Below are 20,762 nucleotides of genomic sequence, written 5' to 3' on the forward strand. Positions count from 1 at the left end.
TGGAACAGGAGATCCTCAAAAAGGTCGTTAACCTTATATGGTGGTGATACGTTGATGACATCTTTAGGGTCTGGACAAATGGTAAAGAGAGATTGGGACAATTTAAATTTTTTATCAACTCTATCCATCCATTAAATTTACATTTAATAGTACAAATGATAATCCACACATCCCTTTTGATGTTCTTCTCACCATTGAAAACAACAAAAATAGCTGCTTACCTCCACAGCAAACCCACTGATGCCCGCACTTATCTAAACTGCAAATCCTGCCATCCTAAGCATATAAAGAAAAACATTGTGTATAGCTTAGCTCTGAGAATCAAACATATTTGCAACAATGAAGATAAATACCAGCGAAGGATCAGTGAACTTAAAAAATACCTTCTTCTGAGAGGATATCCTCCACATATTATCGATTGCAACATCCGCCGAGCCTCCATTCTGTCCAGAGAAAACCTCCTCCATAATAATGAGGTTTCAAAGAACAACAGATTTCATTTGTGGTAGATTTCCATCCAGCATCTCCTAATTATCAGGGAGTGCTATCCATTGCTAGCAAACTCTGAACATCTTGCTAGAGCCATCAAAAAGCCTCCTGTTGTAACATTTTGCTAGCCTCCTAATTTATGCAAACTATTAGTGAGAGCTGTGCTTAAGCCCCTATCAATAATCCTGAATCTCTTCCTTGTCTCTCCAAACGCTGTATCACCTGTGTGTACCTCATGGACACAGCTACTTTCAAAAGCACTAGGATGGGCAGAACATATTACATCAAGCAGAACATTACCTGCAGGTTCTGCAATATAATTTGTCATCAAATGCAAAAAAACAGGATGTCATATCCAATACATAGGAAAAGCTAAAACTGACCTACACTATGCTTCAGAAACCACAAATCAGCAATTTTGACAAAAAAAGTGGTTCAACCAGTTGCAAAACATTTCAACACTAAGGGCCTCAGTGTGTTGGACTTTTCTATAACAGCTGTAGAGATGGCAGTAGATCCAGCAGCATTGACTAAGAGGGAAAACTTTTGGATATTCTCTCTGGACACATTGGCACCACATGGCCTGGAGGACAGTACAAACATTACTTAGCGTCTGCAAATGAAGTCCCTCTGAGCATTCTTTTTATTTATTTATTTATTTATTAAATTTGTATCCCACCCTTCCTCCCAGTAGGCGTCCAGAGCAACATACAAAAACACTAAAAACACTCTAAAACATCATAAAAGCAGACTTTAAAATAGATTAAAGCAAAACATCTTTAAAAACATATTAAAACAAAACATCTTTAAAAACCTCTTTTTTTAAAAAAGCTTTAAGAACATCTTTAAAATAATTCCAACACAGACGCAGACTGGGATAAAGTCTTTACTTAAAAGGCTTGTTGAAAGAGGGAGGTCTTCAGTAGGTGCTGAAAAGAGATGGCGCCTGTCTAATATTTCGTTATATGCCTTCAGGTTGATTACGACTTATGGTGACCCTATGAATCTTTTTTTTTTTAACATATTCATAGGGTTTTCACGGTAGGTATTCAGAGGTGGTTTACCATTGCCTTCCTCTAAGCCTATGGCACCCGGTATTCCCAAGAGGTCTCCCATCCAAGTACTAACCAGGCCTGATCCTGCTTTTCTTACAAGATCAGGCGTGTTCAGGGTTATATGGCCGTAGTTGTCTAATATTTAAGGGGAGGCAATTCCAAAGGGAAAGTGCCACTACACTTAACACTAAAGGTCCACTTCCTATGTTGTGCGGAACGGACCTCCTGATAAGATAGTATCTGCAGGAGGCCCTCACCTACACAGCATAGTGATCGACTGGTTATATGGGGTAAGACAATCTTTCAGGCATCCTGGCTCCAAGCGGCTTTGTACACCAGTAGCAAAACCTTGAACTTAAATTCCATCCTCAAAGCTCTATAACTGCCACCTTGGTAACAGCATTTGTATATTAGCAGCTGATGAAGCCGGAAGCTGAAATGTTTTGCTAGTAAAATAAAAACCTGTTTTGTTAATCACAATTACATGTATGTATTTTTAGCTGATGAATTGAATCCTTATAGGGATCCAGAGAAAGCTTGGGTGAAGTTCTGTTCGTTGCTTTTTCAAAACTGTCTGTATACCAAAGCAGCTCACATCCAACCAGGATCCAGTCTTCTTCATTCAAGTATTCCATCATGTGCAACAACAACCCAAGGTATGCAATGTTTTTTGCAAGAGGAAATTACAAAATACCAACTTACTGTAGAGCATCTTAAAATATATAAAACCCTAAACATTATCCCAAGAGGCCTTGAGATTTATAAATCAATTTCTATACTGGAAAATATTCCTCTGTGTCTGAATTGGCACATAGAGAAGCATCGACTGAACATATTCCTTATCTCTATGATTACTCAGCAGAATCTTCTGAAAACCAAGACCTTGAAACAAGCACTACAGCAGGAATTAATGTTTCAAAGAAACATTCTAACACCATACGACTTTGAACTCCTCCTGTATCTGCGCCACAAAACGGAACAGACATTTTTCAATGTCCATGCCAGCAAAAAGAAAAAATCTCAAAAGGGATATTCTAAGATATCCTTTCTCCCTTTTTCCATCAATAACATAAAGATCTATTTATTAAGAAATATTTTCCTTAGCTTTTATTCTTGTAGCAAACAGCTAGAAAAGGAAAAACAGGAGATTCAAAAGATTTACTCCAGCGACTTCCACATGTGTAACAAGATCACCTGACATAACTTACAGAAATGACTCCACAACAATAATAGATCTCACTGCAGGCAAAATGTCACCTAATGAAGTTAGGCTTCTATCCAAAGGCCTCAAATTCTGCCCAACACCAAGAGAGCACAATATAGCACAAATGAAATGTGACATCAAAGCATTTGAAAGGAGATGCAGATTGGCTGAATTTTTTTATGATGACTCTAGGACTGGGGAGGGCAGCTATGAGAAAACTAGAAAAGGTCCTCAAATGCAACGTTGTATCACTGAAGACTAAAGTCAGGATCATTCAGACCATGGTATTCCCAATCTTTATGTGTGGATATGAAACCTGGACAGTGAAAAAAGCAGATAAGAGAAAAATCATCTCATTTGAAATGTGGTGTTGGAGGAGAGCTTTGCGCATACCATGGACTGTGAAAAAAACAAATAATTGGGTGTTAGAACAAATTAAACCAGAACTGTCACTAGAAGCTAAAATGATGAAATAGAGGTTATCATACTTTGGACACATAATGGGAAGACATGATTCACTAGAAAAGACAATAATGCTGGGGAAAACAGAAGGGAGTAGAAAAAGAGGAAGGATTGATTCCATAAAGGAAGCCACAGACCTGAACTTAACAAGATCTGAACAGGGTTGTTAATGACAGATGCTGTTGGACGTCACTGATTCATTGGGTCACCATAAGTCATAATCGACTTGAAGGCACATAACAAGAACAACATAGACCTCTACAATAGAGATTCTGTACTACAGTTTCTGCCACCTAAAACTTGGTCACTGAACCTTAACAGGAATCCAGTCCTAGAAACCTTTCTCTATCAATAAACAGAGTTATTGACAACCACACACCAACTGCTTTTCATGATAACCTTTCAATATAAGAAATAAATAGCCATAAGGAACCTTCAGAAGAGAAGGGATATCCCTGTGGATAAGGGTGGTGTTGTCATGGTACTTAACACTGCAGACTACATAGCAGAAGGTCAAAGACAGGTAAAGGATGAAACAACATACAGACGTCTTGACAAAGACATCATCACAGATCTCAATACTCATATCATTACAACTATACAAAACCTTGCAAGTAGCAAAACATTTCAACACTGAGGGCCACAGCCTGTTGGACATTTCTATAACAGTTACAGAGATGCCAGCAGATCCAGCAGCATTGACTAATGGGAGAACTTTTGCATGTACTCTCTGGACACATTGGCACCACATGGCCTTAACCTGGAGGACAGTACCACCACTACTTAAGCTTCTGCAAATGAAGCCCCTCTGAGCATTCCATCCTCAAAGCTCTATAACTGCCACCTTGGTAGCAGCATTTGTATGTTAGCAGCTGATGAATGCAGAAGCCGAAACATTTTGTTAATCACAGTTTGTATATGTGTGTGTGTGTGTGTGTGTGTAGAAAGTTGTCACACTGCAGTTTGCTTCGCCACAGACAGGTGGCACAGCAAGCTACAGTGTGAGCCCTTCAGCATTTCATGGTGCCCGCCAGCCCAGATGCAGTAGGACAGCGAGCAGAGGAGGCGGGCATGTAAGTGACCAACTGAGCATTGCAAGCAAGCCAGCACCAAGCGAGTGAGGCAGTGGCAGCACAGCAACTCTTGTAGACTGTGGGAATGCTGTGGACATAATATATCTCAACTTTAGCAAAGCTCTTGACATAGTGCCCCATGATATTCTGATTAGCAAACTAGCTAAATGTGGGCTGGATGGAACAACTATCAGGTGGATCCACAGTTGGTTCCAGAATCGGTGGCTATCAGGTGGCTACAGAATCGTACTCAAAGAGTGCTTATCAAGGGTTCCTTCTCAAACTGGGGGGAAGTGACGAGCGGGGTACCACAGAGCTTGGTCCTGGGCCCAGTGGCTCTTTAACATTTTTATTAATGACTTGGATGAGGAGGTGCAAGGAATGCTTAACAGATTTGCAGATAGTAGAAAATTGGGAGGGATAGTTAATACCCTAGGAAACAGGAACAAAATTCAAAGGGATCTTGATAGGCTGGAGCATTGGGCTGAAAACAACAGAATGAAATTTAAAAGGGAGAACTGCCAAGTTCTACACTTAGGAGAAAGAAACCAAATGCACAGTTATAAGGTGTGGGATACTTGGCTCAGCAGTACTACATGTGAGAAGGATCTTGGGGTTGTTGTTGAACACAAGCTGAATATGAGCGAACAGTGTGATGTGGCTGCAAAAAAGACAAATGCTATTTTAGACTGCATTAACAGAAGTATAGTTTCCAAATTTGTGAAGTATTGGTTCCCCTCTGTTCAGCACTGGTTAGGCCTCATCTTGAGTACTGTGTCCAGTTCTGAACACTGCGCTTTAAGAAGGATGCAGAACAAACTGGAACAGGTTCAGTGGAGGGCAGCAAGGATGATCAGGTGACTAGAAACAAAGCCCTATGAGGAGAGATGGAAAGCAATGGACATGTTTAGCTTTAAGAAGAGAAGACTGAGGGGAGATATGATAGCACTCTTGAAGTACTTGAAAGGTTGTCACATAGAGGAGGGCCAGGATCTCTTCTCGATTGGCCCAGAGTGCAGGACATGGAATAATGGGCTCAAGTTACAGGAAGCTAGATTCCAGCTAATGCACATCAAGAAAAGCTTTGTAACTGTTGGAGTGGTATGACAATGGAAACAATTACCTAGGAAGGTGGTGGGCTCTCTAACCCCGGAGGCATTCAAGAGGCAGCTGGACAGCCACCTCTCAGGTATGCTTTAAGGTGGATTCCTGCATTGAGCAGGGGATTGGACTCTGTGGCCTTATAGATCCCTTCCAACTCTGTGATTCCTGGGAGTGGAGGGAGCTTGGGGTTCCTGGGGTTAGGTGCCGGGGTAAGCACACAGAAATGGCAGCCCCTAGTACATTATTATTCTAAGCACACAGAGGCAATACACCTAGTTGTATTGTTGTTGTTATCCTGCCGTACTTACCAAAGGTAACCCAGGGGACAAACAGATAATAAAGCTTTAAAAACATCTTAAAAATAGAACATCTTAAAAACATCTTTAAAAAAATTCCAATACAAATGCAGACTGGGATAAGGCTCTACTTAAGAGGCTTGTTGCTATACATCATTAATATAGCTATCTGGCTAAAGCACCTCAGTTTTTGTACACCACACCTGTTAAAAGGGGACCCTGAGGTTGTCCCCCATCTCAACGTATTTTTCTCAAGTGCTATGACACACTATTATTATTATTAATTACATCCATCTCACTTGTCCTCTGACAAACACAAAATGCCTTTCCTATGACTTTCAGAGCCAAACTAGATGCAACTCGCAATGTGTCATTAGAAACAATATCATTTGTAAAAAAAATTAATAGCAAACAAAAGTGTCTTGATTTTCATCAGGACCACACCATGTGGGGGGGGGGAGTTAACTCTTCAGCCGTGACCCTAATGACATCTACACACACAGACACAGTCATTACCCTTAGAAATGTTCCCTTTGGCACCAGTGGGAGCTTTTCCCCTAAAGCTAACTGATACAGTCCAGGAATAGTTTTACCATATGACGAAGCTCTTTGTCTAGACTAGGCCATGAATGGGGTGAAATTTCTGACCGTAGAGTCAGGGTAACTTTCATAACTGTCAACTATCTCGGACCTTTCAGCTGGTGAGGCCTTGGTGGTGGTGATGCCTCTGGGGGCTTCCTGGTTTGCATTGACCCTTTATAGTCACCTTTATAGTAGCGGTTCCCCATGCACTCCCCGGTGAAGTATGTTTCCCTCATTATTAGCTTTCATTATTAACATTCTCCTTTACCCACGTATTTGATGGTTGAAAGGCACTGTTCCTGGCAATCGTGAGATCACTGGTTGAGAGAATGTTTTTAGAACTTTTTCACTATTTGGGGATTTTTAAAATTGTTTTATCATGAATGTGTTTGTCACCCGGGGCTCCTTCAAGAGGAAAGGCATGATATAAATTGAATAAATAACTATCCGTAAGAGTTAAGTTCTAAATGCCATTTTGGGTGTTGTGGTTGATGAACGCTCTCTTGCTTTCCTTTCATATTTTCATTAGGCCCCTGCAGGAGCCTCCACACCAGAACCCCCTCTGGCAGCTACACTCCCTAGTCCTGTTGGGGATGCTGAGAAAGCCAACACTTCCATCCAGCCTTTCTCCTTGGAGGAGGCCATTCCGACTTCTAGCAACCTTTATGGAAAGGATAGTGGAGAAGCGCAGAAGGTTACCTTTGTTCCATCTGGTACTCCCACCAATGGTAGTATTGCCGCAGTCCCAACAAACCCTGCTGTGCAACCCAGCACTGCCGCCCCAACACCAGGTAAGAGCAACCGTTGGCTGAGGAGGTGCTGTAAGCCCTCCTTGAAATGTCATTGGCAAGGTTCTACAATCTTGGCTCTTAAGGTGACTGTTCTTTTGTTCTGAGAGAAGTTTTCTTCTGGTGCTTATTTAAAACAGCAAATCCTTGTTATCTCAGCTTGGAAGGTGAGGAAATCCTTTTGATACTATCGTACCAAATCTAGGAACAGATCATTCTGGCATTGCACATTTCCTCAGCTACCTGTATGCGGTGCACTTCACTTGATTAAATGGAGCAAATATTTTCTAGTGTTCAGCCTCAGCTGAGAAGTAATTTCAAAACTATATACAGCCATCTTTTCTAAGACCCATCTCTAACTTCACCTTTCAATTTGAGATCTACTTTTAATTTTTACGTTTCACTTCTCTGTTTTTATTGTCCCATTCCAACCTTCTGCTGTTCTCTCCTCAGACAGCCTAGCTGGGACTTGCACACCGACAGCTATTGCCCAAGTGCTCAGAAGCATCCATTTGAGATTTCTCCCTTACACACACCTATGTTGTTTGTGGTTCCCCCCTTTTTGCACCTGACCCTTGACAGTCAACAGCAAAAAACGAAACCCAAACCCAAGGGTTTTAAAAGGAAATGGTGGCTGGTACCACTTACCTGTGGACATAATGATTAGCATTTTTCTTGTGGGAACCTGGCTATAGCGGCTGTAATGATTTTTCCATCCATTTCCTTTTTATTGATTAATGGTTACATTCCACCTTTTTCTCTAAAGGAAAAAATCTCTTCAACGTGGGAGGCCCTTGAACACTATATAATGGGCCTTGAATCCCTTTGTTGTGGAGCATATCCCATAATAATGGGGGATTTTAATGCAAGGATAGGCACCAATAATTCCTCTCTTTTTTCCTCTGGCCTCTGGGGGGCCGCAGATCCCGAAAATTTTACATTTAGATATGACTGGACTTCCAAGGACCCTAAGGTGAATCATGGGGGCATTTGCCTGACTCGTTTGGTTGGTTGTTTTAACTTGGTCATTTTAAATGGTCTAACTCAGGTTGATAACACCACGTTCACTTTTGTATCGGGCCGAGGTAGTAGTGTTGTCGACTATGTTTTGATTCCTTCTGTTATGACCAATGTGATCTCTGACTTTACAGTGGGTAATAAACAGGATAGTGATCATCTTCCCCTACACTTTTCCATCCGTCTTCCTCAGAAAGGTTCCCTGGTAACTAAATGTGATCCTGAAGATAAGATATCGTCCCTTAAACACTGGAGATCTAAATGGTCTCCTGGAATGTCACTTAAGACCATCTCTTATCTTGACTCCCCTTTGGGGTTGAGCCTGAAAGGCCACATAATTGACACCCCCGATCCCCCTTCTGCTATAACTACCTATTCTCTATTCACTTCTGCCCTGAGTACAATTCTGAAATCCAAATCACTGGTCTCCAAGTCACAACTCACATTAGGCCTTCCCAGGTGGTTTGATAATGCCTGTCTTCAGGCCAAATTAAAATTAAGGAAGATCTACCTCCAATATAGGAGGGAAAATTTAAATTTGCTCCCCCCAGAATTCTATGCCACTAAAAGGCAATACACAAACACTTGATAGCCGTTAAAAAGAAACAGGCAATCTCTGACGGATGGAAGGCTCTGATAAATGCTTCTCAACTTAAGCATTCAAAAATCTTTTGGTCTCTAGTTACCGACGCCTTTTCCTCTCCTAATCCCTCCCCATGTAAGATTCCTGCTACCATCTGGGAACAATACTTTATTGATCTTTTTGCGGCCCAAAGTTATCACTCCTCATCCTGTGTATTTCCTGTAGACTGCTCTTCCCTTCCATCTTGGCCACCAGTCCTGCAGAGCGAGATTAAGTCTTTGATTAGCGCCCTGAAATCAGGCAAAGCTCCCGGCCCAGACGCCATCCCCCCTGAACTGTTGAAGTCCCACCAAGTATGGTGGGCTCCCCTGTTGACCAGTCTATTCACCCTGATCAACAACTCTGGTCATTTTCCAGCATCCTGGCTTGAGGCCATTGTCATCCCTGTATTCAAAAAAGGAGCTAGAGATGATCCATCGAATTATAGGCCTATAAGTCTTCTATCGGTGGTGGGCAAACTCTATGCCAGCTACTTAAACTTAAAGTTGACTTGCTGGCTCGAAGAGGATAATGTTATGGGCCGGGAACAGGCTGGGTTTAGAAAAGGGAGATCCACGCTTGACCATTGCATCCCGCTAAATCATATGGCAGAGAAGTATATGGGCCCCTTGGGCAACGGCTTGTTCATTGCCTTTGTCGATTTAAAATCTGCCTTCGACGCCATCCCAAGGGATAAGCTCTGGACTAAACTTGCTAGTACCAGCATTGTTAGGAGACTGCTTTATCTCTTCTATGGTCTCCATCAAAATATGTTTGTTGTGGTGCAGATGGGACTCTAACTAACCCCATTCCTGCCCCTAATGGGGTTAAACAGGGCAGCATTTTAGCTCCTACCCCCTTTAACCTTTTTTTTAATGACCTCAGCCCTTGCCATTCCCCTGCCTTTCATCGCCCAAAGGTTGCCGACCCGCCCTGTCCTCTGCTATTGTACGCAGACGATGCCGTACTTTTATCCCTATCTCAAGTAGGCCTGAAAAGACTCTTCCAAACTTTCATGGCCTACTGCACTTTAAATTTACTATCTATAAACTTTGACAAGACAAAAATTTTAGTCTTTTCCCGGCGTCGCATGTTGTCCGAGTGGAATTGATGGCCAAAAAATTGCCCAGGTTAGGCATTATAGATATCTGGGAGTTGTGTTTCATTCAACTCTTTCTTGGTCCTCCCACGTACGCTCGGCGGTTCAAACCACCAAGAATACGTCAAAAGCCATCTGTCGTTTCTTTTATACTGGGGGGGCAGTATATCCCAGCAGCCTTGCGGGGTTTTAGGTCCAAAATTTCCCCCCAGCTCCTGTATGGAGTTCTGCTTTGGGCCCCGAGTTTCAATCCCGGCATTGAATCGATATTGTCTACATTTTTAAGATCAAACCTTCGGGGTCCCCCAATGTGTCCCGGCTGCCGGCCTCAGGCTAGAGGCTGGCCAGCTCTCATTAGAATCCCTTGCCTGGATTTTAACATTTAGATACTTGGTTAAACTAACTTATGCATGCCCTTCTTCCGGCTATCTATACTTCCTCTGGCGTGATCCTTTTACCAGTTCATGGTCCAAAGCCCTCCTTGCCAAGCTGGCTTCGTTGGGCTTCTCAGCAGAATACCTTTCATCTTTGGACTCTGTGTCAGACAGACAGATTACTGAGACCCGGATTAAGGACATTTATCTACAGAGCTCGGTGCCAAATGCCACCAAAACATGCTCACCTCTCTATTCCGGTCTAAATTTTTCATTTCCCAAACCGGCTCTGTATTTAGAGTTTTTGACCTTACCTAAATTTCGCCAAGTGTTTACGAGAGCCTGTTTTAACTGTATTTCCTCTTCACTTTTAGTAGGCCGTTTTCATGGCATCACTTTTAGCCATCGTTTATGCCCGTGTAACAACGTTGACATTGAGTCCTTGCATCATGTCTTTTTTCTCTGTCCTTGTTACACTGCTGAACGTTTTAAGTATATAAATCCAATTTTAAAGAGCTTCCCTGGCAGGTCCAAAACTATACTTTTACAACATCTTTTGGCTGGTCTTGATAAACTAACAACCTTACAAGTGGCTAAGTTTATTTACGCTGCTCAACTTACCCGCTTGAAGACCCCCCTGCCTCCTTAGATAAATACTTGAGCCTGTTTGATGTATTTTATATATTTTGTAACTAAGGTTTTTCTTCTACCTATAATCTAAGTGTATTGGGTCAGTGACCGTACAATAAACTTGATTGATTGATTAGCATTTTTACAGCACATTTCAAGAGTTCAAAGAACTTCACATTCATTTATCTCAGTGACCTTTAGAGCAGCCCGTGTAAGGTAGGCCAGGATTTCCCTCCTAGTCCTCGCAGATGGGGGTGGGTGAGGGTGAGGAAAACAGCGATGTGCTTAAAGCCACCTAGTGAGTTTGGAGAGTTGATCTTCCTACCTTGCAGCTCTTCACTCTTAGCCTCTATGCTATACCTGCTGTCCAAGTGTATTCTGAGGGAAGTGACTACAGCTCAGTGGCAGAGCTTACGCTTTGTATGCAGAGGGTTCCAGGTTCAGTCCCTGCCATCTCCGGGTAGGCTTTGAACCCTGGAGAGCTACTGCCATTCAGTGTAGACCAGTGTTGGGGAACGTGTGACCCTCCAGATGTTGCTGTATTCCTATTATCCCTGACCATTGGCCATGCTGGCTGGGGCTGATGAGAGTTGGAGTCCAACAACATCTGAAGGGCCACAGGTTCCCTACCACTGGTGTAGATAATTCTGAGCTAGACAGACCAACGGTCTGACTCTGTTTAAGGCAGTGGTCTATGCCAGGGGTTCTCAAACCCATGGACCATGAACCTTCATTCAGGTGGTCTGCAGCATGTCTGTATTCTTACTGATTTTTAATTGTATTTCTACTGCTTCTTTTATTTCTTACATGGTATTTCATTATATTAACAATTATGATATTGTACATATACCATGTAATATAGTAAAATACAATATAAGAAATAAAAGAAGCAATAAAAGCACAATTGAAAACCAAACAGCATCTAGCACAGTGCATTACAATTGCTATAACAGGCAGGTGGAAAAATAATTGTGATCTGCCAAAGACCATCAGCAATTTTCAAGTGGTCCATGGGGGAAAAAGCTTGGGAGCCACTGGCCTGTGCTCATATACATTTTCCTCTTCTCTGTGTTTTTTTGAATAGATACGTACTTCTGAATGAGTTCTAGTCTTCCATCCCCTTTTCTTTATTTTGAAGCTAGAATGTCATCTTACTTTTGTTGTATGGCTCTTGCAAGGGGGCAATGAAGGGCTGACCTGTTTAAGAAGAACTGTAGCGTTTTGTAAAGTGGAACGAAACATAAAAGATCAAATTCATTGATACCGTCCCATATGCAAAGGCACAAGTACCAGAGAATTCAGTTTTATGGGATCTGCATACCTGCTTGGACCTTTAAAGGCTTCTCAGTTTCCAGCTGAGAATACTGTAAATTCTGGGTATGTTTACAAAAGGCTGAGCTTACAGTTGAATAAACAGAGGCTCTTGTCTCTCCCTGTTTGAAAAAAAGAAGCTAGATTGGCTTCTGAAATATATCTGCTGCAGCTCTTCTCATCCGTGTTGTACCTGGCTGATATATCCCCTCAATATAGGGCACAAAGGGCATCCTTGATCTCCTAGAAAGGCAGCAAAGATTTTAATTTTTCTGTGATTCTGTTGGCTTGCATTCACTTGAGTTTACAACCTCAGATGGCATCTGCGTTTGAAATATGGGGTGTTACAGTTTAATCATCCGTAACTTGTTATTTCTAAAGCTTTGTATCTAAGGGCTTGTTGGTACAGTTTAGTTTTGAGATGTGGGATGGTTCCTGCAAGCAATTCTTACGCCGGGGGTTTATTACACACAGCTTGCTTCTCATCAGAAGCATGCATTTCTGTATTCCATGCTCCAGAATATTGAAGCCTGTGATTGTTGAGAAGCATATGACTCATTCACACAATGGCCCCTTTTGGATGTAACAGGCTAAAAGCCATAGTTTTATGCTGCATGCACAAACAGCAGCACCAAGCCTTAGGCATAGTGTGGGTGAGAGAAGATTGGAAGCGTTAGCTTCCTGTTTTAAACAAATCAGTTCCTCATTGTGTCTAAACCTGGGAGTGAGGGGGACTGTGCTTTATTCAAACATGCCAGGATCAAACTGCACCAGTTCAGACAAAAAGAGAAACTCTGGTTAGTTTAAAATGGGAAGTGGATGCTTCCGATCGCCTCCTTACAGCCATTCCTTGCTGCCTCTCTCTGCTTTTTAAAATGGATATATACTCCTGAAGGTGTTCTACTACTCTTCCATCCTTTTTCCTTCATTTTTCAGCTGGAATGTCATCTTACTTCTGCCTTATGATTGTTGCAAGGAGGAAATGAAGGACTAGCCTTCATGTAAAGCTTCTTGCACAAGTACCTGGGTATATGAATGGAAAATATAGTATGTGAATTGTTCCCAACTTGGCCTTGTCTTTTAATTTTAATTCTCTCTTACAGTTATTAAGAAACTGGCAGTTTCTGCTGGAGACAGTGTTGAAGTGACATTGCCCAAAAATGAAGTGGAGCTGAATGCGTATGTCTTGCCTCCACCACCTAAAGGTAAGACCCAGGGCTATGCCACATAGTACATGATAGCAAACCTGAGTTTTGCCACCTTGTAAACTTCACTTGGAAGAGATGCACACCCTTCTAATGTCAATTCAAGATAGTTGATAAAGCTGGGAATTCTCATGCAGACCTACTTAGTTATCAAAGCTTGTTCACATAACCATGGCAACTGAAGGAAGAAGGTGGTTTGGGCTAACTTCCAGATGTACCAGCCAGTTCTGAGCTGGTTGTGTGCATGCTGCCTCCTCACACTGAATTTCACATTTAACAGCTTTTGGCATACCCTGAGAGTGCAAGTATTTGCAAGTGACCAAGGGGAGGTTCTTTCCTGAGCTGAGATAGCGGTTTGGATAGGCATAGAACTGATATCACTATAAATACTATGGCTGTCTCCAGACTGTCACCATTTTGTTGGAGTGATTCAAGGACATACTGAATTACTTTTGCACAGTTAAAGTGGACTGAAGTGCTCTGTAGCTGTAGTGCAACAAATCCACTTTTTTTAAAAAGCATGTCCTGCAGTTAGGGAAGTGACGGAGAAATGCATTGAAAAGTGTGGGATGAACAAATTACCATCAAGAAGATGTGTAAGCATCTCGCAACAAACCAGGATTAATGGAGGATGAATGCCCATTGTGTAAACCACCTTATAAACAAATCAGAACAAACGCTCAGTAAAGGCCAGCCATAGTCTTAACTGCCATGTTAATTTTGTGCAAGCAAATCAGGATGAATGCTGAATAAACAGGTCCTCTGGAGGGGTCCTTTAAATACCGTTATATGTGTTTGGTGTTAATGTCATTTTATTTAAAAATGAATTTCCCTTCAAACAAAAAAATATAAATGATCAATAGGAATCAATAACAATGTCAAGCCTGTTAAATGAACATGTTATGCCAGTGGAAGTGTGCACCTTATTTCACTGCAATGAATAATTGGCTTACACTGCCGTTGGGGATTTTTTTAACAGTATGTTGCCTCCCTTCTTTAATTCTGATGCAGTTATTTAGATTTGACATAATAGCATAATCAAGTGTTTTACGCTCCTACTCTGCAGTGGTGGGAATGGACATGCTTTCCCAAGATTTAGCATAATATATTTTGGCCATAATCAGTATGAAATGGTTTCATGTTTGTTTTCAGATCTAAGCTTATGTGAGTTATCCTTTCTGTTGCATTTATTTCACTCCAGTATGTGCAGGTTCCGTCTTAGTATTCTAAAGGGACATTGGTTTGAATCTTCAAGACAAGACTTAACTCCTGAATTGCTTTGATCTTCTCATTCAGTTTCTTTTGATGGTGGGTTCTGTTTTATTTAGGATCTAGCTACTCTTATGACTGGAGGCTAATCACACACCCCACTGACTACAGTGGAGAGATGGAAGGACAGCACTCGCAGATTCTCAAGTTATCCAAGGTGAATCTCTTGCTTTCTGGCAACTTCTCTCTTAAGTCTAGATCTTAAGAGACCTGTAGGTGCCAGAACATTAGCTCATCCAACTCCACATTGCCAGCTCTGATGTGTAGTGGTTCTCTGGGGTCTCGGGCAGAATGAAATCGGAGAGGGCTGTTGGAGGCTCTTGGGGAGCAGTGATGTATAATTTCTTCTTCTTAGCTGTCTGGTTGCTAGTGTTGCCTTGCTGAGCCTGCAGTAGCTATAGGAAAATATTCCCCCTCCCCCGGCCAGGAGCACTAGGCCCAGGTAACGGCAGATGTTAGGATCCAAATAGGTAAGGGGCTTCTCCTCATCAGTGCAGATGGTGTCAATGCCTCATGGCTCTCAGAACTCTGTATACGTTCGTTACTTTCTGTGAGGCACCAGCATCTTGTTGGTGGTCTAGGTTTTTTTTGCAGGTGGTCACTGCCTTGCCTGTTTCTAACATGCTCCATTCATTTTCTTTGCCAGCTCACAGTTGGCCTGTACGTATTCAATGTGATAGTAGATGGTGATAACTCTCACGGAGAAGGAATGGTGAATGTGACAGTTAAACCAGGTATGCTCAGCAGCTACATTATCAACTTGCAGATTATATGTTCCTTGGATTTGTTTGGGTTTTTTTAGTAATCTCCACAAAAGCTTGAGAAATAAGGCAGCTGTTTTTCTTTAGCTAATGTGGCTGAAAGTTATCCAAGGAGAAATGTTGCCTGAATTTGTGGGGGTGGGGGGAGGAGTCCTGTGAAAGGGGTGTGTGAAATCATTCTCTACTTTTACTTGCTTTGTTGCCTTGTTTTGTGGTGGGTGGCAGCAGCAGAAGTGCTCCTCTTGGTAGCTGCTTTTTTCTTCCCTGTTTGACATAGCCTCATGACTAGGGGTGGGGGAGAACGTTGGCTCAGTTCACATTTAAAGGTGAACTCACCTGATTTGCACTTCCCCAAACAATATGCGAACCAAAATGCAGCCATACTGCAGAATTTACACTTCTCCAAACTTTGCAGTGCAGGTCTACAGCCAGGTAACATGTACAAAATGCATTTACAAGGGTAAAGTGTGCATAAAAATGCATATGAGTGAAAATAATATACACCATTGCATTGTATTAGGAAACATTCCTTACAAAAGATTGTAAATTAGGAGAAAATTGCAAACAAATATGTGTACGTTAGAAGAAATTCACAGTAACATGCTGGTCATTTTCATGAGGACTCGTTAAAAAAACAGTAATCACAAGCAAATGTGGAGAACTGAACTTCAGACTGGAAAAATGAGAAATTGAGATGAATTGAAATTCACACAGATTCGCCAATCCCTATTCATCGTGACACACGCAGGGGCCTTCTGGGGTAGGGAAATGGCCACTGCCAGCCAAGAGAAGTTGCTGCCACCACCTCCAGTAAGTCCTACCCTGAACCTTTTCACTAGATTTGCCAATCACCAAATTGCTGCCAAATTTTGCTGCCTGCAAATGTGTTGATAAAATGGGAGACAGTTTTGTTCAGCTCTACTTTGAAGATTCCAAAACGTTTTAAAAACCATTGTAAGTGTTCTGTGATTTCGTTTTACCTGCACAAAAGTCTTGGGTTGCTTCTGCCCAACTTTGGTGGCTTTAAAAGAGGTTTAGACAAATTCATGGAGAATAAGCCTTATCAGTGGCCACTGATATGGATATGTTCAACTTCCACTGTTGGAAGCAGTATGCTTCTGAATGCCAGTTGCAGGAAACAGCGGGAGGGGAGAATGCTGTTGGACTCAGGTCCTGGTTGCAGGCTTCCCACAGGCATTATGGTTGGTTGGCCACTATGAGAATAGGGTGCTGGATTACATGGGCCATTGGCCTGATCCAGCAGGCTGTTCTTATGTAACCAAGGGTGGGGATGGCTAATTTTTGTTTATTTGATTTTTAAAGCTGTAGAATAGAATCAGAATTAATTTCCCCTCATGTACCCATTTCTTTCTCTCCCCCCCCCCCACGGTTATCTCCAGCCATGCAGGTTTATCCTCATTTTTGAAGCACTTAATAAACTGCAAAATCAGGGAACAGAGACAGTAGGTTATGTGTGCACAGGAGTCCACAAATGTTTGACTGGCTTTGGTAACCATGTCAAGATTTGTGGTTGCTAGAAGCCTGGCCCTCCCTTTCAGTACAATCCTAGGTGTGTTTACTCAGAAGTAAAAAAGTAAATCCCCCTTGTGCTCAACTGAGTTTACTCCCAGTGTGCATGGGATTGCAGCCTTAGTCCCTGACCTGGGGAAGGGACCTTAGGCTTGCTTTGGCACTTGCCAGCCAAGGAGCTTGGAGCACCCAACAGCCAGCCCTAACCTTCCCTTCCAAAGGTGGAGGGAATGGGGCTCATTTTAGTGGTGGTGCTCAGTGCCAGTGGGAAGTAGCAGAGTGTCTGACTAGAATCCTGGGAGATCAGGGTTCAAATCCCCACTGAGCCACAAAGCTCACTGGGTGATTTTGGGCTAGTCACTGTCTCTCAGCCTAACCTATGATACAGTGATCTTGGGACATCAGGGTTCAAATCCCCACTCGGGCATGAAGCTCACTGGGTGATTTTGGGCCAGTCACTGTCTGTCAGCCTAACCTATGATACAGTGTTGTGGTGAGGATAGAGTGGAGAGGGGGAGAACCATTTAAGCTACCTTGAGCTCCTTGGAGGAAAGGTGGGATGTAAATGCAATACAGTAGGGCTCTGCTTTTCGGCGGCCCGCTAATATGGCGGATAAAATTAGAGTAAGGCCACACTTATATGGCACTTGTTCTGCTTTTACAGCATTTTTCAGGCGTTGGGCACTATTTTATTGACAGAGTTCCGCTTTTCGGTGGGGGTCTGGAACATAACCCGCCGTATGAGTGGGGCCCTACTGTAATAATAATTGTAGCCTTCCATTGCCAGAACAACTTGCCCAGTCCTCCTTTCTAATTTGAAGCTGGGGAGAGAGAGCAGGAATCTTCTCCATCTGCATGCTGTGAAGCTCAGCACAACTGCAAAGATGACCCCCTGCTCCTTAGCTCCAAGTTGGATAGGAAGATTGGGGCTCTTCCCATCATAACTGTCAGGGTGGTGAATGGGAATGTAGATCCCTGACTGTGCACACCATGGCTAACAAGGACTGTTTCATACAGTTTTCTGTCTCTTTGAAAAAACTGTTGTCAGTCTCTAGCTTTACTCGATACTCCCTTGTATACTTTGTCCATTGGCTCATCTTTTTGAAAGGTGAACTCTTGCAAGGGAGGGTTGTAGCTGCTTTATCAGAAAAAACAACTTTGATTGGTGTGACAAGAGTGGCTGATAACATGATGCAAAGGAAGTGGTCTGAGGGTATAGGTCTCATGCCAGAATCTTAAAGAAAACCTTTCTAAAGCAGAGATGGGAACCTGTAGCCCTCCTAATGTTGGACTACAAATCCTATCAAACCTGGTTGGGGCTGATGAGATCAGAAGCCCAACAGTGTCCAAAGGGCCACATATTCCTCATCTGATTTCTTGTCTGAATTGGCTAGTTAAAATGGAGTTTGTCTGGATAGCAAGTGCTATCAATCTAGATTAACATGTGTGTTTATAGATTTAAAATATCACAATTTAATAGGGGAGGCATTTCTACAGTGCTTTATGTTCTTTTATGATGCTTGCCACTATCCATTAAATTACTTGTTTGTCATTACTTATAAAAGTAGCTCCCTTAGCATGGGATACAGAGCAAGCAATGTGGATATAAATCTCTTAGATGAAGTCTGTTGGACGAACGTCCCTACCCATTAAAGCATGTTGAAAGGCTTATGCTGCAGATACACATTGTCCTATCCTCCACGTAGGAAACAAAAAGTTGGATACTACAAATTAGTGTGTGTGCCAGTAGTGGCAAAATACTGCCAGTAAATCTAGGACCTCATTGATGGTCACCTGGCCATTTCTTCGGCTGGCTTTCTCATCAATCCCTTCATGTGTAACCAGTAACTGCAGCTGCATTCACACTATACCTTTTAAGCCCATTCAAAGCACATTTCCCCCCGCTCCAAGGCATCCTGGGAACTGTAGCTTGTTAAGGGTGCTACGAGTTTTAGCTCTTTAAAAGGTAAACTGCGGTTCCCAGGATTCTTGGGGAGTGTCCTTTAAAGGCTTTTACTTGTCCATCAATCAAGAAGGACCCAGCTCATCAGTGTCTCCACTATCAGCGCTTACCTGGTATGTTGGAGGGGCTGTCTGGATTGACTCAAAAACCAGGTTTTTCTCTATGGTAACCAAATTTACTACTGCAGATAAAATTTGGACCTGGGGTTTTTGTATGGGTGGGGAGGGCACCTAGATTGCTCCCCTTCCATCCCAAGAAACAAGTTTGTGTTGTGTACACTGTAAGGTGGCTAAGTTATTCCCTTCCAGATATTGTTAACTAGAATTCCCATCATCCCTTGCTGGGGCTGATGGGAGCTGGAGTTGAACTACGTCTGGAGGGCCACAGGTAGCCACCCCTTCTGTAATTACTGCTGTAGAGGGGGTGACTTCACTCAGTCTGGTTGCTCTTCCCTTGGATGGACAGTGCTGCGGCTATGGTAGCATAGTCCCAGTCAGATGCTGCAAACACAGTAGGAACCTCTGTTACTAACCCATCATTCATTTAGCAGATTATCCTCAGATGAATCAGGAGACAGGTGCCGCTGTCCCCCCAATGGTTATAATACTATTGCTAATACTATTGTCTTCAGAATATCACAACGTTCTCCAAGAAAAGGGGGGAAGTGGGTCTAGTGACCTATAATAGCCAGTGATTGACTTTTAGAACAGGAAGTGCTATGATTCAGGGCTATGCTGCTGACCAAGAAGCCCCTGTTCTCCCTCGTTCCAGATGCATGAGAGCTGGTTTTGATTACTTAGTGTGATAGATAGAAAGGCACACTGTATTATATTATTGACATAGTTATTCCCAAAAAGACCACTAGGTGCTGCTAGCAGGGCTTAATATGTTCCAGGGTCCATCAAGGCTCTGTACTGGAGCAGCAGAAGGGAGGCAGTTTCAACTGATCCGTTGGAAAGTACCTCTTCCCATGAGCACCCAAAGGACTTCACAAGCAGTATATCAGTAACACTTACAATAATCCTGTAAGGTCGGTTAGTAGTATTATGCCCATATTGCAAATAGGAAAGCTGAGGCTGAGAGGGCACACTTGCCTAAGGCTACCTAGGGAGTCAATTTCTAAGGCAAGTTTGAACCACAGATGTTATTATGTAATGATACTTACAATATATATAGCACTTTCTGAGTGTTCAAAGTGCTGTGTTGTCTTATAATCCTTATGACAAGCCCTGCCAGACAGGGCAGCAGCATTATTCCATAATGCAGATGGGTGTAGTGGGGTTGCTGAGGTTGGGAGAGAACATCTTGTCTTTAGGCCACTTAAATTCATGGCTGAGGAGAGATTTTGAGCCCTGGACTTGCTGATTCAAGCTCAGGTCCTTGGCTACTGTGTTGTCATTGAATAGGACAGAAACTCTGTATGGTGAGTGTCATAGTTCTGTTTCCATTGCAGAGCCTCGAGTGAATCAGCCACCTGTGGCCATTGTGTCGCCCCGATTCCTAGAGATCTCACTACCAACCACCTCAACAGTAATTGATGGCAGCCGTAAGTACCTACCACAACTCATTTATTTATTTATTTATTTGATTTATATCCCACCCTTCCTCCCAGCAGGAGCCCAGGGCGGCAAACAGAAACACTAAAAACACTTTAAAACATCGTAAAAACAGACCTTAAACTCATGCAATCTATACCTGCAAGCCTCAGAGAGAAGTCATGGGAGGAGGCAGCATGAGGCTGCCTGTTAAGGAACGGGATTCTAGAGGAACACTGCTTTTATATCGGTAGAATTAGTTCAAATCATGTATCATATGATGATCAATTTGTAAGCTTCCTTACATTTTCAGCTACTGGTCTTCATTGCCAAGTGCCTTACTTAAACTATTATTTATTTATTGAAATGTATCTCTCGTACTTCCTCCCAAAG

At 42.6% G+C, this 20,762-nt stretch overlaps 1 protein-coding gene across 4 annotated transcripts in view; it reads left to right on the top strand.

Moving 5' to 3' along the window:
- Nucleotides 1-20,762, top strand: part of KIAA0319L (KIAA0319 like) — a 90,906-nt gene that overhangs the window by 40,017 nt on the left and 30,127 nt on the right. For all 4 annotated transcript variants that reach the window (XM_061597773.1, XM_061597772.1, XM_061597774.1 and 1 more), the window contains 5 exons: nt 6,795-7,056; nt 13,210-13,311; nt 14,640-14,737; nt 15,227-15,314; nt 20,288-20,380. In XM_061597773.1, the coding sequence (XP_061453757.1) occupies nt 6,795-7,056; nt 13,210-13,311; nt 14,640-14,737; nt 15,227-15,314; nt 20,288-20,380 (643 nt within the window). The remainder of the gene's footprint in view (nt 1-6,794; nt 7,057-13,209; nt 13,312-14,639; nt 14,738-15,226; nt 15,315-20,287; nt 20,381-20,762) is intronic.

Source organism: Rhineura floridana, chromosome 15, assembly GCF_030035675.1.
Source record: "Rhineura floridana isolate rRhiFlo1 chromosome 15, rRhiFlo1.hap2, whole genome shotgun sequence".
Lineage (NCBI taxonomy): Eukaryota > Metazoa > Chordata > Lepidosauria > Squamata > Rhineuridae > Rhineura > Rhineura floridana.